Raw genomic sequence first — 24,818 nt, 5'->3', positions numbered from 1 at the left:
TAGTCGCGAGGCATGAGCGCCTTAAAGGGACACTGAAGAGAACTCTATCATTTTTTTTTGTTAGCAAAATCTGATAGTTCGGCATTTCATGGCTTTGTTGCCGCTTGTCCGGGCGCGAAAGATGCATTCATTTCAAAGAAATTTGGATTCGAAGATGAAAAAGTTTTTCCCACCGCTCTGATTCAAACTCAGGGAACTCTTATGACGCCACGGCAACTCTTATGACGTCTCAGAACGGAGTGACGTGGTACGTGACATAAACGCAGACTCCGTGATTTCTGAGGGCTAACGGTGCGGTGCGCAACCTTCCTTTGCCAGCCTCAGAGATTCGTGGCTTCCAAGAAGTTACGAAAATTCCTCCAAGGTGGCGCCTCTTGTCCAAGGAAGTCATCACGCTGGTACTTGCGAGATTGGCCTGTGGCGGCGACACCTGTATTTTGGTTCTTGCTATTTTCTACATTACAAGAGCTTTGTTTTCAGTAAGAGTGGCGTTTTTGTGATCAGGAGCTGCTATTCTATGGATACAAGCCAACTTCAATTTCTCCTCAGTGTCCCTTTAAGTTCTTACTTCGTTCCGGAGTTCACACAGGCTTCGGAGTTTGCTTCTGTAAGACATGGTGACGGTGGCACAGTTAACGCTCCCAGCTGCAATTGTGCTGTGGCTAGCGGCGTCGCGCACTCCGCTTTTGCTGGCCGTTGCGACAAACGTGGGCCTGGCACTGCTTACCCTGAGCGGCGGGTACTGGCTGCTGTGGCACGCTCGTCGAGTTTTTTCTAATGGACTTGTAGAGCCAAAAGGGAAAGCCATCCTCATCACAGGTGAGCAAGCTAAACGTTTGTGGCCCTCCCGAAAATCACGCTGTTACGTTATGGTGCATTAAGTTATGTTGTGTTCTGTTATGATACGTTATCTTAACTTATATTTGTTATGTTATGCGATCTTATGTCACGTTTTGTTATGTTTACTGCATTATAGTGTTATCTTTTTTTACGTTACATTTTGTTATCCTACGAAACGCTATGTTATGTTTTGTTACGTTATCTTTTGGTATGTTTTAGTACTTTCTATTAATAATAATTGGTTTTTGGGGAAAGGAAATGGCGCAGTATCTGTCTCATATATCTTTGGACACCTGAACCGCGCCGTAAGGGAAGGAATAAAGGAGGGAGTGAAAGAAGAAAGGAAGAATAGGTGCCGTAGTGGAGGGCTCCGGAATAATTTCGACCACCTGGGGATCTTTAACGTGCACTGACAACGCACAGAACACGGGCGCCTTAGCGTTTTTCCTCCATAAAAACGCAGCCGCCGCGGTCTGCGTTTTTATGGAGGAAAAACGCTAAGGCGCCCGTGTGCTGTGCGATGTCAGTGCACGCTATTATGTTATCCTGTTCGCGTTAACTTATGTTATCTTATGTTACGTTATGTTATGTTGGTTTAGGTCCCATAGCGACACGTTGCCTACGACAGATGCCGTAGTGAAAGGGTGATAACTGATTTCAACCCCGCGCGATTATTTAACGGGAACTGACATCGCACAGCACGCGGGACCATTTGCATTTCGCCTCCATCGAAATGGGGGCCCCGCTACCAGGACTCGATCCAGCGAGCTTGGGCTGAGCAGCAGGACGCCATAGCACCGCAGTGGGCAGTCAGAATATTGGCAGCGTTTAGTGAGACATGTTTCACACGACTTATTGGTCGCCTAATTGAGAGATCTTCAACGGGCGTGAAAGAGGAGAAGCAAGATATCGCAAGAAAAACTAAAGGCACCTTTAAGTGCTACCATTACTTTGTTTCAGAGATTGCCATCAAATTTATAAACTACAGAACAGCATGCAATCGTAACCCAGCAAAAAAAGAAAGGTCCTGATGAAACAATACGCTGAGGTGTAATTAAATGACGTTTGCTTGGAACTTCTTGCTTCAACGGAATAATTGCTGCGTTCTTAGAAGTTGCTGCATCTAGAGGCCAGCACCACACCGCAAGCTTACATCTCGCTCTATTTCCTCGGGCTACATCATTATTTTCTTCTCCTGTTGTTTCTCTTGAGCGCTCCAATATGCGCACTCCTCAAAGCCGTAATAATTTTGCGGCAAAATGATGCAATGAAAGCGGCGCATCTACCATCACAGGATGCGACACAGGATTCGGTCACATGCTCGCCAAATAGCTGGCCAGCGACGGGTTCTTTGTCTTCGCCGGCTGCTTGGACGAAAATGGCGACGGGGCGAGGACACTCAAGAAAGCGGAGAACATGCTCGTACTGCAAATGGACGTTACAAAAGAAGAGGAAGTCAGCCGAGCACTGCAAGCCGTAGAGGACAGTCTGGATGGAAGAGGTGAGGTTTCTAGGTGACTTCTTGTTTTCTAGGTTTCTAGGTATCATAACAACAAAACAGAAATATGAAATGGAGCGCAACAGCCAACCGCGCCTGGTTCATTTCGCATCTGCAGATTTCAACACGCCATGAGTGATTAATAAGATAAGCGTATCGGAGGCACGCTGATCTTAGGTGTCAAATGCAGCCCTGCGCAAATTCATCTCTGTTTCTTGTATATGTAATCGACGTAGACATTCTGTGGCCTGAAAAATTTTTCTAAAACGTGTCTCCCTAAACGGGTGTGTCTCCTACTTTCATTACAGATAAAATTGAAATCTGAGAGAAGTTTATGATTTCACTTTGTGTACAACTGTCTATAGTGATGCGCTTCTTAATGCACTCCCAAGATCGTCCACGGTCCGTGCCTGTGTCTCTGCCTGGGCCAGCACTTCCTCTCCCCAAACACGGCTGCCGATAGCGGCTGACGATAATATCTTGCATGCGGTTTTCACAAGTGCTTTCGCACATCCTACAAACCCTACAATTTTTTGTCTCCACGTTGATGGTAATAAAGGACCATGATTAACTGCATACTATTCCTACTAAAGCCATTTTCTCGCTGTTCTCATTGATTTGTGCTCAATATTTAAATGCTAGTTACGGGCAGGACTTGTGCGGCTTTCCGCGCTTTTTGAAAAATATGGGAGTAAGCCAAGCCTCTGCTGTTGTGCCGAGCACATCGTCAGTCCGGTCGACAGTGCCTTCTAACAGGATCGCTTAGGGCGTCTAATAATAATCATTGGTTTTTTGGGGATAGTAAATGGCGCAGTATCTGTCTCATATATCGTTGGACACCTGAACCGCGCCGTTAGGGAAGGGATAAGGGAGGGAGTGAAAGAAGAAAGGAAGAAGGAGGTGCCGTAGTGGAGGGCTCCGGAATAATTTCGACCACCTGGGGATCTTTAACGTGCACTGACATCGCACAGCACACGGGCGCCTTAGCGTTTTTCCTCCATAAAAACGCAGCCGCCGCGGTCGGGTTCGAACCCGGGAACTCCGGATCAGTAGTCGAGTGCCCTAACCACTGAGCCACCGCGGCGCGTCTTAGGGCGTCTCCCATGCGACAGCCCGGTTGGCCGCATGTCACGGTGTCGCTGTAGTAATGAGCTCCAAATTAATACATGCGCTTTAAGTAATTTACACCGTGCTGCTCCGAAACCCACTGACTTGCGGAGAAGCAGTAAAGTGCAGAATTAAATTCTTAGACGTCGTTTGCATTTGGTGGGAATAACGCCCCACACAAGGAAAAAAAAAACACAACTGAAACGACGGACACAGGACAAGTGTGCGCTTGTCTGCGCCCGTCTGGCGCTGGTCCTGTCGCGAATGTTTCTCTTTTGTCCCCTTATTTCGCGCCGTTTTCTTTGTGAATCACGAACCAACTAGCCTTAACTAGATTCTTGTGCTGTGTCCGTCGTTTCAGTGGTCGTTTTTGTTTCCTCGTGTTGCGCATTATACCCATCAAATGTACAACCAACCAGCTAACAATGCTGCCTTGCTTGCCATTTGCATATTAGTTTTTTCGGTTTGGTTTGGTTTAAATGGGTTTAACGTCCCAAAGCGACTCAAGCTATGAGAGACGCCGTAGTGAAGGGCTCCGGAAATTTCGACCACCTGAGGTTCTTTCACCTGCATTGACATTGCACAGTATACGGGGCCTCTAAAATTTCGCCTCCATCGAAATTCGACCGCCGCGGCCGGGATCGAACCCGCGTCTTTCGGGCCAGCAGCCGAGCGCCATAACCACTCAGCCACCGCGGCGGCTCATTAGTTTTTTCATACTGTATATGCGCTCTATGCAGACCTGTGGGCAGTGGTCGCCAACGCTGGAGCTGCCTCCCTTGGCTACATTGAGTGGCAGCCCATGAGCCGAGTGCGATCCCTCTTTGACGTCAACACTTTCGGTGCCCTATTGGTTTCCACTACCTTCCTGCCACTGCTGAAGAGGTCTCGCGGAAGACTCGTCCTGGTCTCAAGCGTATTTGGTTTGTACAAACAGCATTCTATTTTTTAGCCTTGTGATAGAGAATGGGCGCTCTTCCTGTTACATTAATGTCAGGACGCGAGCATTCCGGTTTGTTATCGCATTCTTAGTGTTGAGCCCTACGTTATGATTTGATTTTGATTATAACTAATGCCCTCTAGCTAGTTGTCTTCAACTGGCGACAAATTGGTCGCCTTAACAGCAAAGCCAGCAACATGAAGCCCAATGGTCACGGGAAGGGGGGGGGGGGGCAACTGTCACTGCCAGCTTGCGACGGAAAAGAAAATCAGCATATCTTTGAAAGGCATTGCTGAAAAAAAGTACCATTATTAGTCACAAATGAATGCTACTACTTCAAAGGATGGGTTCTCAGGAAGCTAGTAACGCCTCCTCACAGCACGCTTCACTAATGTTGGTTTTCAATTTGTTAATTCCCGTAGATATACCTGCCTTGCTTCCATAAAGCGATACGGAAACCACTATCTGTGTTGTATTAGGTGGTCTTGCGGAGCTTTGAACACTTCAAGCGCGTTTCTTCTTATCGTCGTGAAGTTTGCTACATAACAAATGAGTTCTTTCTGATTCCTTTTGGAGCCTGTTGTACCAATGGAGGAGCGGGTAGGGCATTACTATATTATATTCTTTTAGTCTACCGGATCTAAAATCAGTCTTACTATACCTTGAGCTTGGTGCATGATAGCCTTAGTTGCTTATGCGACCCTTAATCCAACACAATACATAGGCAGTCTTCTATTTGGAAATTAACGCTTAGAAGCTAAAGTTTCGTTTTGTTCATTCTATACGATGCCTTTAGCAAATTCCCAGTTAAAGGGTCATTTGCTGCCTTAAGGTTTTTCGGAGTTTTTTCTCACGCTCCACACCGCCTAAGATACTGAAATTAACTCAGTTTAATTGCAATAAGCTCCTGTACCTAGTTGTGCGCTAGCTAACTTAGCACACCAAACAATGACTTACACTCGCTGTAATTGCGGCGCTTCGCAGGACGCATGACTATGCCCGAGTTCGTTGCTTACTGCATGTCCAAGTGCGCCGTGACGTCACTAGCGGACGGTCTGCGACGGCAGTACTTCAACAGAGGTTTGCACATCTGCACGGTCGAACCTGGTGGATATAGGTATGTTCATTTTTTTTCAGTTCGGGCAAAGCGGGTTAATTTGTTTGGGTGCTTTTGTTTGTATGTGTGGGTATTTATTTATTCATTTAATCTCCAATTCTCGTATCCGCAACTACCGAAGGCATTATATCATGAAGAGACGCGGAGTACTCTGGTAGAACATCTAGGACAGGCTGCTCTGATTGTATACATCAGACCACGCACCAACAACACATTCACCATTGCCATCAAAAGCAACATCTGTGGACAAACAATTACATCTAGTGCAATTTAAAAAAATACATAGGACGACTGAAGGCCAGCATTATTTCAACTGCACTTTTGCACCTTAGATACATCCGGACATATGTTATGTGTCTAGAATATGTAGTTCTCACAATCAATAACAATTTCGCGACAGTAAAAGCTGTGAAATAACCTTAATCGTCGTTTATTTATTGATAACTCTAATCACTCTCAATCTGGCGAATGCTTTACTTTTGACATAATGAGCGCCCAGCTAGAGCCGTTAAATACATATTGAGTTCTTAATGGCTGTACTTTTTTTAAGTACAGTGCAAGGGCTGTTTCGTTCTTTCATTTGCTGTTGAGGGTACTGTACTTCAGAGGTCGAGGCATGACCTGATGTATGCTTTATGAAGCAACCCTATCTAACATTCTGCCGATTTCTCTGCTGCCGTATTGTATCGGTGAAAATTTAACATTTGGCTGTGTTTGCAGTGTAGTCTACATAACGGTGCCAACGCAAGGTGGAATTGTTTTCAAAGAAAATTGCCGAATATTAGTCTTTTATCTATGTTAGAATTCGTGCCTAGACAAGGGAAAAATATTTCTTTCAACCCCGGAGCGTTTTCACAAAGGTACTCAGGCAATATACAGGTTGTTCAAAGTGAGACTTTCAGGATTTTTTATAAAATACAAGCAGCAGTAGACAAAAGTTGTTTTCTTACATGCAAGCGTGCAACAGTTACTCTTCTTGTCAGCTGCAAGCACGAGATTGCTTTGCAATGTTGCTTTAAAAAATTGTGGCCCTTGACAAGGATCATTACGCGGACCCGACTCATGTTCTGATGTGAAAAGCCGGTAAATTTCCCTCAAGTTGCCAATGAAAAATTGGAGGACGCTTAAGCTTCGCCTTTAAGAGTGGAACGCGACAGCATGTTGCAGCACTGCCAGGGAGTCCACGGAACGCCATCGCCCGTTCGGTGCGACGCCCTGCCCGCTGGACAAATCGCTCTGCTACGTACGGTGAAACGGACGCGCGGAGCGGCAAACCATGTAGAAGCGCTGCCAGACGCCTTGCCGAAACGCGTGGGACTCAAGTTGCAGTCGTAGTTCGTCGGCACATCGTTCTCGACAAACCCGATACCACGAATGCCAGAATAGCTTCAGCGCCGAAAGAACGGGCAGCAAGCCGCAAGCTTCGTGGTGAACGCGCTTTGGATGTGCGCTGCGTTGTTCGCCGCTCACCGCGTGATTCCTGCGTGCCCGCACGGCCCCACTGCGCCCGAACGAGACGAGCGGGAGGCGCTGCCGTCGCGCGCCATCTGTTGGGGCAGTGGCATACATTGCGAGAAGGAGGAGGAAGGATTTTTCGCTCACGGCCAACGCCGCCGACACCGACAACACCGGCTTTTCTGCGACACAGGGCCCTTAACACTGTCGCGTTAAATCTGTGCCCTGCTCTGCCAACATGTTGCACAGCTGTACATGGGACTCATGTCCAGGCGGGCGGTAGCTGTAGGGACAGTTTTCATGGTGATATCAGTTTTAGCTAAATGCAATAATTAACTTTTCTTCAGTGCAGTTAGGATGCATGTTTATATTGAAAACTTAGAGATAGTGACATTTGTTGACCATTGTTTTTTGTAGAATCTTAGTAACGTGCCTGTGTCCTGGGATATGCGTGTCTAAGATTTCAGCCCAATCAGTCTAATTACGCATGCAAGGCCGCGGCGCTCGGCATGAAGCTAATTAGACACCTATAAGGTTCTACTTGACGAAGAAACCAATTGCGTGCACTTCTCCGCATTCTTCGGTTTAAAAACTGTGCACGACATTCATTGTGCGTTAAAAACGTGCACTGTTGCCGAACTTACGTGATATTCCCTTACAAACATTCTGCGGCCTTCTAAGTACACTTGCCAGGGCCACCACTACATGCAGGAGTGAAGCCCTATTATGCAAGAGCATTTCAACGAAGCCACCGTGATGAAGGTTTTTGACCCGAAATTAGTTTACCTACTTTTCCAGAACAGCTCTGCACGACCAGTCCCGGGTGGAGCAGGAGTTTGACAGAGACCTGAATCTACTTCCGGAGAGAGTGCGCAAATGCGTCAACGGACGTTCCGTCGCCAACTTCAAGCACACAGCCCACGTGCTCCACTCGGCTTTCATGAGGGACGACTTGCAGGAAGCTGTCGACGCCATTAAGACGGCTGTTCAAGAAACAGTGCCCCGAGCCAGCTACAAACCAGGCGGACCTCCACTGGGCATCGTTCGATGGCTGCACAACATCGCACCCACTGAGATGGCGGATGAAGTCATACATACAGCGCGCAGAATATCCATGCTCATGACGAAGAAGTAGTTCCTGCTTACAGTTCAAATTTTTCGAAATCGTTCAATTTTTTTTAGGATTACTTATAAGGCAATTGTGTTGACTATGAATTGACTCCTTAACTCAACAGAAAGTGGTTCCGAGGGTATAGCATTAGTCAGTCTTGAAAGTGCTCATTTTTTTAAGGTAAGGTAAAAAGTTTGTCGCAATGTTCTCACTTTACTTATTATGGCAGATGAAGAAAAATTGAGTTTTTGATAGTGCTCACTGAAGCGGCTTTCGTGGAAAGAACAATTTTCTTGTTAACAACACAATTTCTAGTAACAAATGCTCCTATACCACAACCCTCTCACTCTAAAACCTGCACCGGGAAACCAATACAACCTTTCAGAAAGACGTCTACCAGTCACAACAGCGTTAGTAGCTATGACTGGTACTATTCCTAGCAGCGTTCCTCTCTTGAAAATAAACATAACACACTCCTAAATTACGTTGCCTCGGCATTAACATGCAGCGTAAGTGAGAATTTCAACGTCTGGGGAATAACTGAATGCAACTGTGAAAGAGTTCTGCTAGAAGTAGGCTCAAATCAAGCGCAGGTATATGGAACGAATTTAGTAATTTTATGTCAGAACAGAACATAACTGCACAGCAGAGAGACGCTCTTCAACGGGGCTCTCCTCTTTGTTAATGCGGCAGTCGTTATCCGTGTTCCGCAGAACGAGGCAATTGTTTCTGTGATAGATTTCTCAATCACGCGTTGAGGCGTAGGTGTGCCACAGGACGGCATGCGCCAGTTTTGTGCTTGCTTTTGTTATCACCAGTCGTGCTAATAACTGGTCACCGCCTAAGCTATTTAAGCAGTTGTATTCTTCGAATAAAGAGCTTTTGATTCTGTGCAATGTGATTCACGCATCAGTCTACAACAGTTTCCACTACAGGTCACAAAAATAAATCCACCCATTTCAAGAGTTTCTACATCGCGTACCATTGTGTCCATCTGTTGCCCGGGTTTTTACCAATGCGTCTTGCCTAAATATATTACGCAAAGCTCACTTTCAACTATCCGGAAGGTTTCGTGACGCTCACAGCACCGGCCTCCAACGCTTCTCCGTGAAGTGGAGGGTGCCGAGACGGCATACGCCTAGTTATAAATAAGCCTGCATACATTTTCACTTTCTCCGTCTCGTTGCACTAGCTGAGTTCTCGGTTCCAGACCAAGAATGTGTTTTTCCTCATTACCTCCCACCGTATCATTTTCTCCCCGGGAGAACAATTGCGCTGTCTCGTGGCCACGCGTTGTCCTGTCTCAGTGCCACTAAAACATGAAGGTCGGTGCGCCTGGAACGAGCTTGCTCGTGTGTTTTGCCTCTGCGGCTAGGGCAACTTTTGGCTCTAGATTGCGCGTTTGACTCCAGGACAGTTTCTCCTCGAACAAAAAATGGGCGTGAGAGGAAAGAGCGAAGTCGTTGCTTCGGTCCGCCGTTCACAAGACGTCGGGATTCGCACGTGCAAGGTATGCTGACGGTGGCCCAGCTAACGCTTCCAGCTGCAGCTCTGCTGTGGCTTGTGGCTTCGCGCATTCCTATTTTGCTCGCCGGGGCGACAAACGTAGGCCTGACACTGCTTACTCTGAGCGCTGGATACTGGTTGCTATGGCATGCTCGTCGAGCGTTCTTCAACGGCCTCGTCGATCCTAAAGGGAAGGCTGTGCTGATCACAGGTAAGATGTTCTCGTACGTGCGTCCAGCGGGAAACACTCGGCTGGCAATGCTTTCTATAACATTTTAATGTGATTAGCTCAGGTGGCTGCGTGTTCTGACCACATAAAACAGGGCAAGCAGGATATCTCACAAGGAAATCATTAAGGACAGGTTCCACCTCACCTAATTCATTAAAAGTGATGCCTTCGAACGCGTAGATGAGATGAAAAGGAAAACCTAAGCGCTTTCGTGCCCAAGACAAGCAACAAAAAACATAAACAGCACGAAGAAGTGAAATCTAAAGGTGCTTAATGCGATTTTTAACTCAAATTTAAATTTTGCTGTACTCGTCGCAATTTTCAGAGGTGACAAAGATTAGGCTGTAGGCTTATTTTCAGCACCAGTTTCTCACACGACGTCTTAACATTTCAATTTGTTTTTTGTCAACTATCGTTTTATTGCACATATACGTGTAATAATGCAGGATATTCTTTTAAAACGTCGTCAAGTAATGTAGTGGAAAATTCTACCTCTCGCGTTTTTGTTACGTGCTGTGTGTTGCTTCGACATTCTTTCCTTGATCAGGTGCATCATACATGAGGAACCTTTGCCAAAAGTTTTCCCACGAAATCAAGGTTTCCATAAAATGTGTTGCTTCGACGTGCTTCCTTGACCAGGTGAATCATACATGAGGAACCTTTGCCAAAAGTTTTTTCACTAAATCAAGTTTTCTGTGAAATATCACGAGAGCCGCGTGAAGATTAAAACACATGACTAGCTCTCGCTCTGTGCATTTCATTTTTGGCTCCTTTTGACGTTGAATGCATTCAGTTCCTGATATAAAAAGATGGTTTCCAACTCCCAAAATTTAGCTTTACTGCAAGAAGCTGCTCGTCTCAAAACCTTATTGGGCTGCTAGTGCTCCTGGGCCTATAGATGTTGAGGATCTGTGGTACTGAAGATAGAAAGGAAAGCAATGGAGAGCACCTTCCTGTCTAGAGCTCAAGCGTGTCATGAATTCCTAAGAGTACCAAAGAGGCGACCTCTATCTCAGGCCTTCTCAGGTCAGACCAGGCCAGGCCTCAGGTATGGTCTGTGTCCTGGAACGCACACGCACATCACGTGTAATTAACAGAAGTTTGCAATACATTATATTAAATCATTTGCTGTACAACGTATAGGATGTCTAGTGCGATTTCTGAGCAGCGCACAAGTATAGCTAGGCAGAAAATTATTTTTCAAAAGCTACCATGTTTTCCTATATATATAAAGCACTGATAGTTTTGCACACGCCACCGCAGGATGCGACACAGGGTTCGGTCACATGCTGGCGAAGCAGCTGGCCAGCGACGGGTTCTTCATCTTCGCTGGCTGCTTGGATGAAAATGGCGACGGGGCGAGGGCACTCAAGAAAGCGGAGAACATTCTCGTACTGAAAATGGACGTCACAAAGGTTGAGGAAGTCAGCCGAGCCCGAAAAGTAGTAGAAGATAGCCTGGACGGCAGAGGTGAGACTTTGTATGCAACTATATTAAGAGATAAATGTCTTGCATCTTATCATCAAAGTTGTAGAACTATGTTACATACAGCAGCCAATTCTTCATGGCTCGCGGGGGCTGTTTCTGAGCATTTTAAAGCGTGCAGTATGCGCGCCTGCCTTTCCCGAACTATGTTGTTGTTGTCTCTTAAGCGATGGGTCATACTCACGGTGTGGGATTGGCCAGGGTTAAGTGCACATCCAAACAAGAGAAAAATTCCTCCACACTTAACTCAAGCGGCGGATAAATAAAAAAATGAGGAATCTGGGAAAGCGAATAGCAAATTTTGAGATATTTTCGAAAGATTGGAATGAAAATCGCGGAAACAAAGAGGTGAGGGTTCAAATAAATTAGCTAAAAAGTAATAATCATAAATAAATTTTGAGAGAAGAGTAAAGATCGAAGACTTAACACAAAAATATCTCGGTCTCGACAACATACCTGAAACACACACCAGCTTAAGAGCATGCCATCTGACGGTTGAGGAGGACGGGAAGAGTAAACGGCAGCACTACTTGAGCGATGGGGATATGCAAATACTTAATTATCTGCTCTGCAAACCGCCGACAGGGTTCAACGTACTTCCTCGCATGACGCACATAGAGTCGAACTGTGTGCCATGATTTACCAGTTCAGTCATCACCGGCTTCTGCTTCGTTTTTGGTCCTAGCGGACGACGCAGTAATGCTCTTGCCTAAAATACACTTCACATCGTTCTGCCCTCGCGTTTCTGACACTCTACCAAGGGAAGGGCGAGTGGTGATGGCGATGTTTACGTGCAAGAGAGATTCGTCGTACATTAACCCCGTAGTCAAATGCGCAGCCAGTCTCTCATAGTCATTTACGGGCTCCACTGCAGGGGAGGCAAGTTTCACATGAAATGTTCAAAAGTGCCTCCTACCGGTCCTCTCAGTTCGCGTACTTTCATGGAACACAACGCAAACGATGCCGTCCAACATAAGACGCCGAAGACAAATCGCTCAAACGACAAGTGTTTATATCCAATTATCTACAGTCACGCATGAGTAGAAACAAAGATTACATGGAAAGTTTATGGTTTATGGTTCAAGGAACTTAACGTCCCAAAGCGACTCAGGCTATGAGAGACGCCGTAGTGAAGGGCTCCGGAAATTTCGACCACCTGGGGTTCTTTAACGTGCACCGACATCCCACAGTATGTGGACATCTAGAATTTCGCCTCCATCAAAATTCGACCGCCGCGCCCGGGATTGAACCTAAATCAGCAGCCGAGGTCAGCAGCCGAGCGCCCTATCCACATGGGAAGTGACATGCTTTATAGCATCACAGTATCGACTACCTTTACCCCGACCAGAGCTACCAGCTGGCCAGGCCGAGAATCCGAGGCTTCGAACTTCGGTGACCCATTTTCAGTTTTGCATACAATAAATTAGAAAAAACGCCGCAAAAAGACTGCTTTAGTATGCATTGCAGAATGAGCACCTGATAATGCGAACATGTAGAGAGCTTCGGGCACGCGCCCTTCCTATTCGCGAACAAAAAAAAAGAAAATAGCGATAGGAGGACGCAGGCGGAAAACTATTAGTTACAGAAAAAAAAAAGCAAAACGCAACATGAGGTCGACGGTAGGTGATCAGAAGACGTTGCTTTGCAGATAAGAGCCCACATCCTATGGGCTTACCCCGCTAATCTCCCTGAACCAGAGCTGCAACTCAGTACTTTTCAGTAACGGCAGATGGCACTGATCTCTGCAACTCAGTACTATTGAGTAACGGGAGATGGCGCTGCTCAGCTCGTACCGGTCTGTCCAAAGCCTGGCCTTCGAGCGAACCACCGAGGTGAAGAAAATATTGATATAAATGCAAGTGCCATAAATGAAGCATACCGATCAAAGAAAACGCGTAAATGCTTGTCCTAAAGCAACTATTTTATGTTTGCTTCAATCTTTTTTAGTTACTTATTTTAGCTTCTTCACAGTGCACTGCTTGCCCTATGAAAGAGGCTGTTGCAGACAAGGGGACGAGATATACTCCAAAAAGAAAAAAAAACTCTTAGTCACAAAACACATCGTTCTAGACGAAAGATAATGCAGGAATCTAGTCAGACAATAGTACTAAAACGCAGATAACCATACAATTTGTTCACATGGCACTTATTCTCACCCCAAGCTTGACATGACGCCCAGAAAAGCATCCGAAGTTGTGCATGTTAATATATTGGGCTGAAAATTTGATCGGCTTTGAAAGGTGTTCTCAGTAAAGTTGCGGTATGCCTGCGGTGTGAAAGGAAACCGCTAAACGAATATCCTCAAACAATAATTTTTTTGAATTTCATCGTTTTCGCACCTTTCCTTATCCTCTTGACGAACGCGGGAATGTCCCGAAGGGCGGAGCTTCGTGACCCGCCGGAGTGACGCGCTGACCAGCCGAGTCCATGGTATCTGCGTGGCACCTGAATGAATCAAATAGCCATCTCTTAACCGACATGCGCCGAAGCGTCAAACAGAGGAGAACGCGGGTATGAAAAAGTAGTTGGAAAGAGCTCGACAATTTTTGCGCGTGGTTGAGGGTGTACTGCTGCGTGTACAAGTGTGATATTTGGCTCAAGTGTTCATGACCACGCAGTGAAGAGATTGACTGAGTTTATGTACTCTCCGCAGTAGGTGTTTCAAGGCGCCTTCAACCTTTTATTGCTTAAAGCAAGTATGAGACCTTGATCTCGTCGCCCTGAAATCTGTATTTGCAGATTGTTTCAGGGTTAACTGCGCACGTAAAGGTGAAGTGCCTATGTTTCTTTACTTTAAAGAGACAGCTGTAAGAGTGATTCGTTTAAGATGAAAAGCCTTGGCTTAGACGTCACGTCGTCTTTTTGTGTCGCAGCCGAAAACCGCAGTGTTCATCTATACCCAGCAATTCCGAGAAAAGCATTTTCGAGCGGAAAACCGTTAATGAACGCAATTTTTCATATAATGTAAGATTTCACTATAACAATAAATATCTATAGCCGCACATCACCCGACAGTAGTCTTTCATTTTTTTCCTACTAACGTTTTAGCTATCTTCAGAAGCGTTCCCCAAAGGATTTCTATGGTAGTCCTAACTGTACGATGCGATCGATGGAAACACTTTAAAAGAAAGATTTTCTGCATATCAGAAGAATGGTCCACAACCTTAAATATTTCCATCACAGTATCTTATAATGTACCCATTTTCAAAATTTTTGTCCGAGAATGTTGGACATCAGCTGCCCTAAGGCAAATTGGTCTAATTGGGCTAGTTCAGATGGAAAGCTGTTTGCCAGACAGTGGGTGCGCTTATGAAAAGCACCGAGCAAGCAGTGCTGTCATTTCTTAGCCCCAGATATAGCGAAAATATCAGGCATATTTTCTAGGCTGCATAACAATTTCTGCGCGCCTATTATATCGTTTTTTTTTTCAATTACACTGAATTCCTTTCTACGTAGTCAGTATCATTCGTGAGTACTTTTCGAGTTGTTTTTTTTTATAATGCCACAAAAAAATCTTGCAAAAAGTGACAACTCCACCAAAAATACGAGCAGGTGTTCATGGGATCCAGTGAGTGGGTCACTGGCGACTGCCGAAACTTAAAAAAAAAGAATTTTCGGTGAAACTCGTAAGTGTAGGAAAATAGAAAAGGTATTAATGCCAAAGCCGGAGCTCTTGAGGTCACTATTTGGCCAGAACCATGGGAAACAGCGATAACGCGACGAAAAGAAGATGAACACTTCAAGTGACATTAGCCCGCTGCCTGGTAGCGTGCGTTCTGGCCGCAGGCCATACTGCTGCCGAGTAATACTTGAATGCCGGTTAGCCCTTGCCCCGTCTTTGCCATGCCAGTATCACGATTGATGAGCGTCGCTAGTTGACCACACAGTCGTCAGAATTGGTGGTCCATGTTAGCGTATAAGTTGCAGAAGCTCCATCTCGATACCAGTTACTAGGCCTGTCGCGCTAGTTCAGAAATTTCTCAAACAGCCCAGTGCGCTTGGTGTGCCGTGCGTTTGCAGAAATGTTGGAAATTCGGTACCCCTCGGCCACATATCAGCGTAGGTCGCCGTCGTCACACATTACCATTATTCACATCATGGAACTTCAAGCTATGGCAAAAGGTGACGGCAGCTTTCATTGCCAATAAAACGCTGTCAATTTTCACGAGTGTGCTGTAGTGGAGTGCCCGTAAATTCTGCAAGTACCTATGCTTCAAATAGTTATTGCAGACTGAAGCTGAATTGCTAAGGGTAACTTTAGTAGTCTAGTATTTGTAGTAGCAGTGTAATATTCGCATTTGAGACCATTCGCCTTACTTTTTGCATGTGCTAACCGCAGAGCTCTGGGCGGTGGTCTCAAACGCTGGAGTTGCAACCCTCGGCTACATCGAGTGGCAGCCCACAAACAAAGTGAGACATGTCTTCGACGTCAATACGCTGGGAACCCTATCAGTGACGGTGACTTTTTTGCCTTTGCTGAAGAAATCTCAGGGAAGATTGGTCCTGGTGTCAAGCTTCTTTGGTTCGTATTACATTCATTTTGTTCTCTTCTTTGATGACGCCAGAGGAAACGAGCAATTTCCTTGTAGCATCAGCTTAGGAGAAAATGTGTGTAACTTAAGGCCGTAGTTCTATTTCGGAAATTATGTGACTAAATGATGATTAGTACATTTCATAGAGCTACCCTTAAGATATTCAGGTTTTATAGGAGGGCACGACACCTTTTTGCCATGCCACTTTCCTCTGTCAATGAGACGCACATAAAAAAAGTGTAAGGGTTTCAGAGACTTATGTGCGGTTAGCTCCGTATTACGTCAGCAAAAACTAGAACAGTGAAATGATAACTTGGAAATTATTTCTTTTTCACAAACAAGCAAATGACTTTAATAGCCGGCAACGCGGGTCCTTTCCTTCTCGCTAGTATCCCCACCGTGGTTCAGGTTTCACTCGTATTGGCTTGCAATATGCTAATTTGCTAATTTGCTCTGTACTTAGACAGAAATCAAAAGCTTTATAGCCTTCCTTTTGCAAACCATTATGTTCATTTTATTACTTTCTCTGATTGCTTCGTAGCCTTTCACACGTTGTTCTCTTTGCAATACATGAACATTGTAGCTTGTACAATTACAATGAGTTCTTTGTTTTCTTTTATATATTACCGGTTGCATTTTAAGGTTTCATTCTGTTCCTTTTCTATGTTTGCTGTCTGCCAACGCCATGTTAACGGAAACAATTGCTTGTCTTGTCCATAGAGGTTTTTTTGCTCGTGGTGCTAATCCCAGCGTTCTCTAGATAAAGTAAACTGGTTGCATTGCACTTCTACAAGGCGTATGCAGAAAGTGAGAATTTACTGCGCGCCACCTGGTCAGTTAAAAACCAGTTGAGAAATGGGACAACTGCCACATACTTTCATCCTTAGGCTTCCTCCTCCAATCTCGTTTTAAGCGCTCCACCAGCGAATGGCCGAGTAGCACACTTTACAAAAAATTGCTTGTGGTTTAGCCAATGCTAAGCACGAAATAATATGCGAAAGCAGTTTTTCGCAGGTAGAAACCACCGCCATGTACCTGAAAGCGCGATTGAGGGTTCTACTAGCCCAGTTTCCTAGTTTGTTGTTGTTGTTGTTGTTGTTGTCCTCACACAATGGCACACACAGACCCAGGGAGCCTGTTATGCGCGTCTCCAATTTTTTCATCGTCAATGCACACTCAAGGCACGTCGGCGGCCTATGCTCGAGTGCCGCGTTTCTGCAGCAATGTGGTCAACGCCGACGCATATTGCTCTAGTGCCGTGTTTATGCCTCAACCTTGCCAACACCAATGCATGCAACGCACGTCTCTCGGGCACTACCGCCACTCAGCTCAAAGCGCGAATATTAGTTCCACGGCACTATTAGTAGACGAAGAAGACAATGTGCAATGCATAGTGCGAGAGTGTGCTGCAGTTTAGCACGAGACGTGTTCGGCTGCGGTGATAGCCTATAGCTCTTGCGTAGCGGCCACCGGAGATGACCTGTTCGACCCGCTGCGGATTCGACCTTCAGTCAAAAATATTTACTCGATTTTTGTAATTGTTACTTTCACTTGGCACAAACCCAAAAATCGTCACGAAAAAAAGGAACGGGAGCACTTCTGCTGTCAATGGTGACCTCTGTAAAATCAAAGATGGAATGCAGTCTAATAGGCGGGTGACGATAAGGCATAGTTCATGAACTCGGAACTTCATGCCGCCAGGCGCAATAGTTAACCCTGCCGCATACTGAGAAACCTTGGAACAAGACCATTGCATTCAATGCGAACGGCAGGGACTGATGACAGGTGGCTTACGCCAGCCTCATTAGAGCGGCCTGCAGGGTTCTTACCGCGCACGCCGCCACCTCATTCCTGGCAAGATTCAAGTGAAAGATTTTGGAGCATGCCCAGCATAGGCCAGACCTGGCACTCAGTTATTTTCACTCGTTTGCTCCTCTGAAAAAGCATATCAATAGAAAACCATTCACCGATAACACGTTTAAAAGAAAAGTCATGGCGTAGTTTACATTGTAGAGCTGGAGACTTCCATGACCACGGCATTCAAAAATCTTATTCCCAAGCTAAGCAAATTATTTGGATAATGAAGGTAAATGAATAAATCTGAAATTATTACTTTTGATTTCATATTTTGTGGGGTATAAGTTGTCCGCCGCGCTGTGCTGGCCTTTGTATCTGTACTTTCCAGACATGCCTAGTGCATCAAGTTCATGTCCTGACTAGGCTAGCAGAGAAGTAGAATTAACAATCACTGTGGTCTACACTGTTCTCAGGACGAATGACCATGCCCGAGTTTGTGGCCTACTGCATGTCCAAGTGCGCTGTGACTTCGCTGGCGGACGGCCTGCGGCGGCAGTACTTCAATAAAGGCCTCCACGTCTGCACGATTGAACCAGGAGCGTACAGGTCTGTATCTGCTTCACACTGGGCTCGGGTGAGGCAAGTTTTGGGTGCGTCACCATTGCTTTGAACATAAAGCGGGATTATAGGCGAAGGTCTCTTCATCCGTCAAGTATTTCTCGAAAATTTATTGCACACAAGCGAGTCGCATTCCATTGTGTCATCTTGCGGTTCTGCTAAAGGCACCGAGGCCGTACTGCAGGCTACGCTAAGGCAAAGAGTTAACTGGCGGCATTAGAACAGGCACTGAGAACTCACGAACCTTCGTTCCCAGTGCGGGGAAGTGAAACTTCTTACGGTGATGAGTTGATATACAGTCAAGGACAAAAGTTAAGTCATGGACAAAAGTTTACGGGATTCTAGTATATACCCAGCAATGCTGGACAAAAGCATTTTTGAGCGGGAAATCGTTTATGAACGAATTTTTTTAATAGAATGTAAAATTTCACTATAAGAATCAATATATATGCAGATCATCCTACGGCATTTTTTTTTCTATTAACGTTTTTGCTATAGTCAAAAGCTTTCCCCATTGTTTTTTTTTTATATGGCGGTCCTAACTGCTCGAAGCGATCAATGCGAACATTTTAAAAGAAATATTTTGCTACACATCAGAAGAATGAACCATTAACTTCAATATTTCCATAACCGTGTTTTACAATTTTCCAATTTTCAAAATTTTTGCCAGAGAAAGCTGGACATGGACTTCTCATTGTTTCGAACCCGACCACGGCGGCTGCGTTTTTATGGAAGAAAAACACTAAGGCGCTTGTGTGCTGTGCGATGTTAGTGCACGTTAAAGATACCCAGGTGGTCGTAATTATTCTAGAGCCCTCCACTGCGGCACCACTTTCTTCCTTTCTTCTTTCACTCCCTCCTTTATCTATTCCCTTACGGCGCGGTTCAGGTGTCCAACGATATATGGGACAGATACTGCGCCAATTCCTTTTCCCCAAAACCAATTATTATTATTATTCTCCTTGACTTTATTTGCCCCACTGCTTAGAAGCAGTTTTTACCCGCGAACCAGCATCGCGCAAAACTTTTGTCCATATGACCGTACACTTTTTGCACCCACCACTGCAAACATGGCTAAAGTTCAGCTCTCTTATCAACGTAATATCTGGACAAGCATCCCAGGCCATCGTGGCAGAGCTCATTAAAATGCTGCCTTTAGAGCTTCCTGCCGAAAGTGCCATTTTTGCTTCTTTTGACACCTCCGCGGTGGCTCAGTGGTTAGGGCGCTCGGCTACTGAACCGGAGTTCCCGGGTTCGAACCCGACCGCGCCGGCCGCGTTTGTATGGAGGAAAAACGCTAAGGCGCCCGTGTGCTGGGCGATGTCAGTGCACGTTAAAGATCCCCAGGTGGTCGAAATTATTCCGGAGCCCTCCACTACTGCACCTGTTTCTCCTTTTTTTTCTTTCACTCCCTCCATTATCTCTTCCCCTAGGGCGCGGTTCAGGTGTCCAACGATATATGAGACAGATATTGCGCCATTTCCTTTCCCCCAAAAACCAATTATTATTATTATTATTATTATTATAATTATTATTATTATTATTATTATTATTATTATTATTATTATTATTATTATTATTATTATTATTATTATTATTATTATTATTATTATTATTATTATTATTATTATTATTATTATTGCTTCTTTTGACCCCTATTGCAGGACGGGTATTGTTGACCACCCCCGGATGGAGGAAGAGTTTGACCGAGACTTGGATCTGCTTCCCGAGGGAGTGCGTAAAGGCGTCAACAAGCACGCCGTCGCCAACTTCAAGCACACCGCCGAAGTGCTTCACACGTCCTTCATGAGGGATGACTTGCAGGAGGTTGTCGACGCCATGAAGATGGCCGTACGAGAATGCTTGCCCCGAGCGAGCTACAAACCAGGCGGACCAATGCTGGGCATCGTTCGATGGCTGCACAACATTGCACCCTCTGAGATGGCTGACGAAGTCATACACGCGGCGCGCCGGATATCTATGCTCGTGAAGAGAAAGTAGCGCCTGCGTTTCGTTGAATTTTTCTTTTAATCGTAAGAATATTCAGGATCACTCAGAAGCAGGCTTTCTGCTCTGCTGACTTCCATGTGCGACCCCGTACCTCGATGTGGTATGATTCTCTGCCAAGGAAGGAGGGAAACGACATCGCCGAATGCAACAACACTTCGGACCACAGCCTGGGTGCATTTTAAACCTTGGCTAAAAATAAAGCACTGTTCCTTTTTCTGTATCAGTGAGAGTTTGACAGAGATAAGAATCATCAACTCTGAGGCTTGTACTTCCGACATGCAACCCCGGCATGCCAGTGGAAACCACACATCTGAGTCTTACCCCGAAAAGTAAACAAGGCAAAATATTTCCGGGGGGATACTGTGCTGGCTCAAAGTTAACACTGACTTGGGGGTCTCATGAATACATTGAGCACATTTGGCCCAGAGCGCAGCAGGCCTGCTGAACTTTTGCACATACGTAGAGAGCGGTGTGCTAATCAGCAAAGTAGGCACTTTTGCCAGAAGGCCTGCGGTTCCAGATAACATGTTTCTGAGTGGAACTTTCATGTCGATTGCCATAAAAGTTATTTTCCCCCTTCATAAAAAAAATCTTAGCTGAGGTAGAAGACTTTTTCAGTAAATTGCTATTTTTGTCTTTGTTTTTGCGTAAACAACTACCTGTTCAACTTTCGCAGTGATACATCATGCCGGAGTTACTTGGTAAATATCACTGCACTATTTTTTACCCCATGCTTTTATTGCATACAAATTGATAAAATGCTGCCTGCAGGACTCACTAAGCCCAACAGTGCTAGGACCCATCAATGCGCCTGGAGGTGTGCTCCGCAAGCGTTCCTTTCTTTTATGCCGCAGTTTTTCGACTACAAACAACAAAAATCAGGCGAAAACACAAGAACCGAAAAACTATGGATCGGCATCAGTATTTTTTGTATATACCTCATTACTTAGCACTATTCCTCTTCCGACCCCTTGATATTGCCAGGTGGCGCTCAGGCAAAAAGACTTCGACGCTGGTGGCGCTCGGATTGAAGGACGCTGAAGTTCGCGTCTCTCCTCATGAAGGATGTGCTGTCAAGCTGCCCGTCTTGTCACCAACACCGTGACAAATCTGGTGGAGGTGAGATCGATCCCATGTCCGGTACCCCAACGCTTTGCCGGAGCTCCAGCCCTATACCCGTTGAGACGCCCGTTCACCGTCCCCGCCGCCGGATTCGAGGCTTACCACCCGAACCTGCACCATCGGGTATGTCCACGGAACAACTCGTCGTCACCCCAATGCCTGCCGCGACCGAACTATTGCCTGGGGCGCCCACTCCATACTTCACGCTCCGGAACTCCCGCACCTCGAAGTCCTTCCACGACGACATCTTTGAAGACGCGGAAGACTGGTTGCAGCACTACGAGCGGGTTGCCGCGTTCAACCAAAGGGATGATGCCGCCCAGCTCAGGAACGTCTACTTCAGCCTAGACGACGGCGCTCGGACATGGTTCGAAAACTGCGACGAGCAGTTGTCTTCGTGGAGTGAGTTCCGGCGTCGTCTCCTAGAAACGTACGGCAGTTCTGGTCGTCGCGAACGGACAGAACGCGCTTTGAAATCTCGCGTTCAGCTCACAAATGAGAACGTTGCCGCGTACGCAGAGGACATGAAGCGCTTTTTCAGGCGCGAGGACCCTGCAATGCCCGAAAACAAAAAGATGCGCCATCTCATGCGTGGCGTCAAAGAGCAACTTTCTGCTGGCCTTGTCCGCAGCCCCAAGAAGACTGTCGCCGGGTTTCTCACCGAGTCTTCCACGACTGAAAAGGTTCTTCAGCAAAGAGCATCCGCGTACGATCGACCCGTATCAGCCGCCTCCGTTTCCGGAGAGTTACTATTCCACGGAACCGACGCTTCACTTTTACGCGATCTCATACGTTCGGTTGTGCGTGACGAACTCAGGCAGCTGTACGGAGCACCTCCCATGGCTCCCAGCTCCATAACGACCTTTGTCCGCGACGAGGTGCAGCAAGCGCTCCGGCCGTCCTTACCTGCCAATGAGCCTCGCCCGTCCCCTCCTCCTGTCTCTCCTGACCGTAGTCCCACCTACCCCGAAGCCCTGCGGGGCCCTGCTCCGGATTCGGCGTCCTTCGTTCCAGCTCCTGCTGAAGTGCCGAGGCCGCCTGCACCCGTGCTGCAGTACGTGGAAGCTCCCCGACCCTCCGCGCGCAAAGCTGACGTGTGGCGCACACCCGACCGGCGTCCACTATGCTTGCACTGCGGCGGACCGGGGCACTTTTATCGGCACTGGCTCTATCGCCGTCTGAGCCTCGAAGGCCTTCCCGCCGTTTCTCCTCGACCCCGCTATGGCGAACGACCGCGGGCCGTCGCGGATTTCCTTGAATATCAACGTTGGCTTCAGTGTCGTCGGCAGCAGGCTCGATCCCCATCGTCCAGGGGTCGTCCTTCACCATCTACCGCGAGTTCTTTCTGGGCTGTGCAAGGCCGGTTACCCAGCCCACGGCGGCAAAACTGCAGCCAGCGACCTTAGAGGGTGGGCTCGCTAGAAAACGCTGTGTGGGGGACCCCCCCATCAATGCGGACACGACATGACGACGCCTCAACGGTTCCAAAGTCCGCGGTCACCGTTCACACCGATACATCGACGCTCCCTCGACATAAAGACGCTTGGACGGTAACGAGGTCCGCAGTCTCCGATCGCCCTGACACCTCGACGCTGACACGTGACGGCGCATCGCCGATTACGACGCCCGCGCTCACCGCTCCCTCCAACGCACTGACGCCATTGCGTCGCACACGCAACGCCGACGTATGACCGGTGCAAAACCTTCGGACAACGACGCCTGTGCCCGACCATCGCCTCCAGAGCCTACAACTCGCGAGCGGTTTTCCTTAGACAAACCTGTGAGGCTCGATGGCCGCCGCGTTCGCGCGTTATTAGATACTGGTGCTGATTATTCGATTCTCAGCAGCCAGCTCGCCGCCATTCTCAAAAAGGTTCTCGCGCCATGGGCTGGCACCCATGGGCTGTCTTGTTCAGAATAGCTGTTCGAGCGACCTTATCTTAGCCGTCGATTTTCTGCGTGAATATGGAGCGATTACAGAACTTGCGATTACATGGTCACGTTTTCAAATGAGAATGCTGTCGCCCTCAGCAACGCGCCGCGACCAAGCCAGATTCTTACTGTTTCTACGAACACTGTAACCCTGCTGCCTAGAACCAGTGCCTTCATTACTGTCGAGTGCGAATCTCTTAAGGACGGTGACGCCATCGCCGAAACCAATCCTTCATTACTGCTGACGCAAGGCGTGTGCGTGGCCCGCAGTCTGATTCATCTTAGCAGTGGCCAGCCACAGGTACTTGCTACCAATGTTACGTACGAACATAGGCATCGTTTTCGCGGCACTTCCGTAGCATTTGCCGAACGCATCTCCGATGTTTCCGAGTGTTTCTCCTCAGAACTACTGCAGCCTCCTTTCTACCTCGAGAGCCTCGATGTCAAATCCGCACTGTCAACCACCCAACGGGAACAGCTGTGTGCACTGTTGCTTGAATTCAGAGAGTGTTTCGCCTTATCGTCGCAAGTGCGTCAAACTACCATAACCAAGCACCACATCGTGACGTTCGATGACCCAATCCGTCAACACACCTATCGCGTATCGTCTACAGAGCGCGAAGTCATTAAGTCGCAAGTTCAGGAGATGCTTGAAGATGGCGTTATACAGCCTTCCAACAGCCCATGGTCCTCACCGGTCGTCCTCGTTAAAAAGAAAGACTGCACGCAGCGTTTTTGCGCCGATTACCGAAAGCTTAACGCAGTCACGAAGGAGGACGTTTACCCGTTGCCATGCATTGACGAGTCTATCGACCGCCTTCGGCGCGCTTGGTATTTTTCGTCCATCGACGTAAAAAGTGGCTACTGGCAAATTGAGGTCGATGAACGGGACCGTGAGAACACAGCCTTTCGACGGCCTTTATGAATTTTAAGTTCTACCTTTCCATGTTTGTTCTGCGCCTTCCACATTTCAGCGGATGATGGACACTGTCTTTGCGGGTCTTAAATGGCAGTGTTGCCTAGTCTATCTCGATGACGTGGTGGTTTTCGCCGACTCGTTTAATCAACATCTTGAACGCCTGCGGACGGTCCTTGAAGCCCTTCGTTCAGCTAAACTGACATTGAAGCCCCAAAAATGCCACTTCGGTTACCAGGAGTTGAGATTTCTCGTCCATGTCGTTAACGCCGCCGGCGTGAAGCCCGACCCCGACAAGCTTGCAGCGGTTGCGGAATTTCCACCGCCACGTGAAAAGAAAGCGGTTCGCCACTTTCTAGGGCTATGCAGTTACTATAGGCGTTTTATCAAAAAGAGGGGAGGAATGCCAGGTGGCGCTTAGGCAAAAAGACGTTGACGCTGGTGGCGCTCGGATTAAAAAAAAAATGTTGAAGTTCGCCGTCTCCCCTCTTGAAGGACGTGCTAGCTGCCAAAGTGCCAAGCTGTCTGTCTTGTCAGGAATAACGTGATTAAAAGCATTCTTTGCTCTTAGATCATTAGAACTACTTTGTGTGATAACCTGCA

General features: G+C 46.9%; 2 protein-coding genes across 2 annotated transcripts; both read left to right on the top strand.

Annotated features, from left to right (window-relative positions):
• Window positions 1–2,142: 2,142 nt before the first annotated feature.
• On the top strand, window positions 2,143–8,263 carry LOC144105481 (D-beta-hydroxybutyrate dehydrogenase, mitochondrial-like). Its single transcript, XM_077638601.1, has 4 exons — window positions 2,143–2,341; window positions 4,186–4,368; window positions 5,370–5,502; window positions 7,756–8,263. The coding sequence occupies exons 1-4, from the start codon at window positions 2,257–2,259 to the stop codon at window positions 8,090–8,092; spliced, it is 738 nt and encodes a 245-aa protein (XP_077494727.1). The 5' UTR covers window positions 2,143–2,256; the 3' UTR covers window positions 8,093–8,263.
• A 1,129-nt stretch (window positions 8,264–9,392) lies between these two features.
• On the top strand, window positions 9,393–20,456 carry LOC144105480 (retinol dehydrogenase 7-like). Its single transcript, XM_077638600.1, has 5 exons — window positions 9,393–9,785; window positions 11,067–11,273; window positions 15,628–15,810; window positions 18,091–18,223; window positions 19,900–20,456. Exons 1-5 carry the CDS (start codon window positions 9,581–9,583, stop codon window positions 20,234–20,236), a joined length of 1,065 nt encoding a protein of 354 aa, XP_077494726.1. The 5' UTR covers window positions 9,393–9,580; the 3' UTR covers window positions 20,237–20,456.
• Window positions 20,457–24,818: the final 4,362 nt, after the last annotated feature.

Source organism: Amblyomma americanum, chromosome 9 (assembly GCF_052857255.1).
Source record: "Amblyomma americanum isolate KBUSLIRL-KWMA chromosome 9, ASM5285725v1, whole genome shotgun sequence".
NCBI lineage: Eukaryota > Metazoa > Arthropoda > Arachnida > Ixodida > Ixodidae > Amblyomma > Amblyomma americanum.
The sequence above is the reverse complement of the archived record's forward strand: the minus strand, read 5'-3'. Positions and strand labels throughout refer to the sequence as shown.

What these genes read in the sequence shown, in the direction of transcription:
- LOC144105481 (XM_077638601.1), top strand. Translation starts at nt 2,257, where the DNA reads ATGCTCGTACTGCAAATGGACGTTACAAAAGAAGAGGAAGTCAGCCGA. An exon ending in CCTGGTCTCAAGCGTATTTG is followed by an intron (nt 4,369 to 5,369) that starts GTTTGTACAAAC and finishes GGCGCTTCGCAG; the next exon opens with GACGCATGACTATGCCCGAG. An exon ending in GTCGAACCTGGTGGATATAG is followed by an intron (nt 5,503 to 7,755) that starts GTATGTTCATTT and finishes CTACTTTTCCAG; the next exon opens with AACAGCTCTGCACGACCAGT.
- LOC144105480 (XM_077638600.1), top strand. Translation starts at nt 9,581, where the DNA reads ATGCTGACGGTGGCCCAGCTAACGCTTCCAGCTGCAGCTCTGCTGTGG. An exon ending in AGATAGCCTGGACGGCAGAG is followed by an intron (nt 11,274 to 15,627) that starts GTGAGACTTTGT and finishes TGCTAACCGCAG; the next exon opens with AGCTCTGGGCGGTGGTCTCA. An exon ending in ATTGAACCAGGAGCGTACAG is followed by an intron (nt 18,224 to 19,899) that starts GTCTGTATCTGC and finishes CCCCTATTGCAG; the next exon opens with GACGGGTATTGTTGACCACC.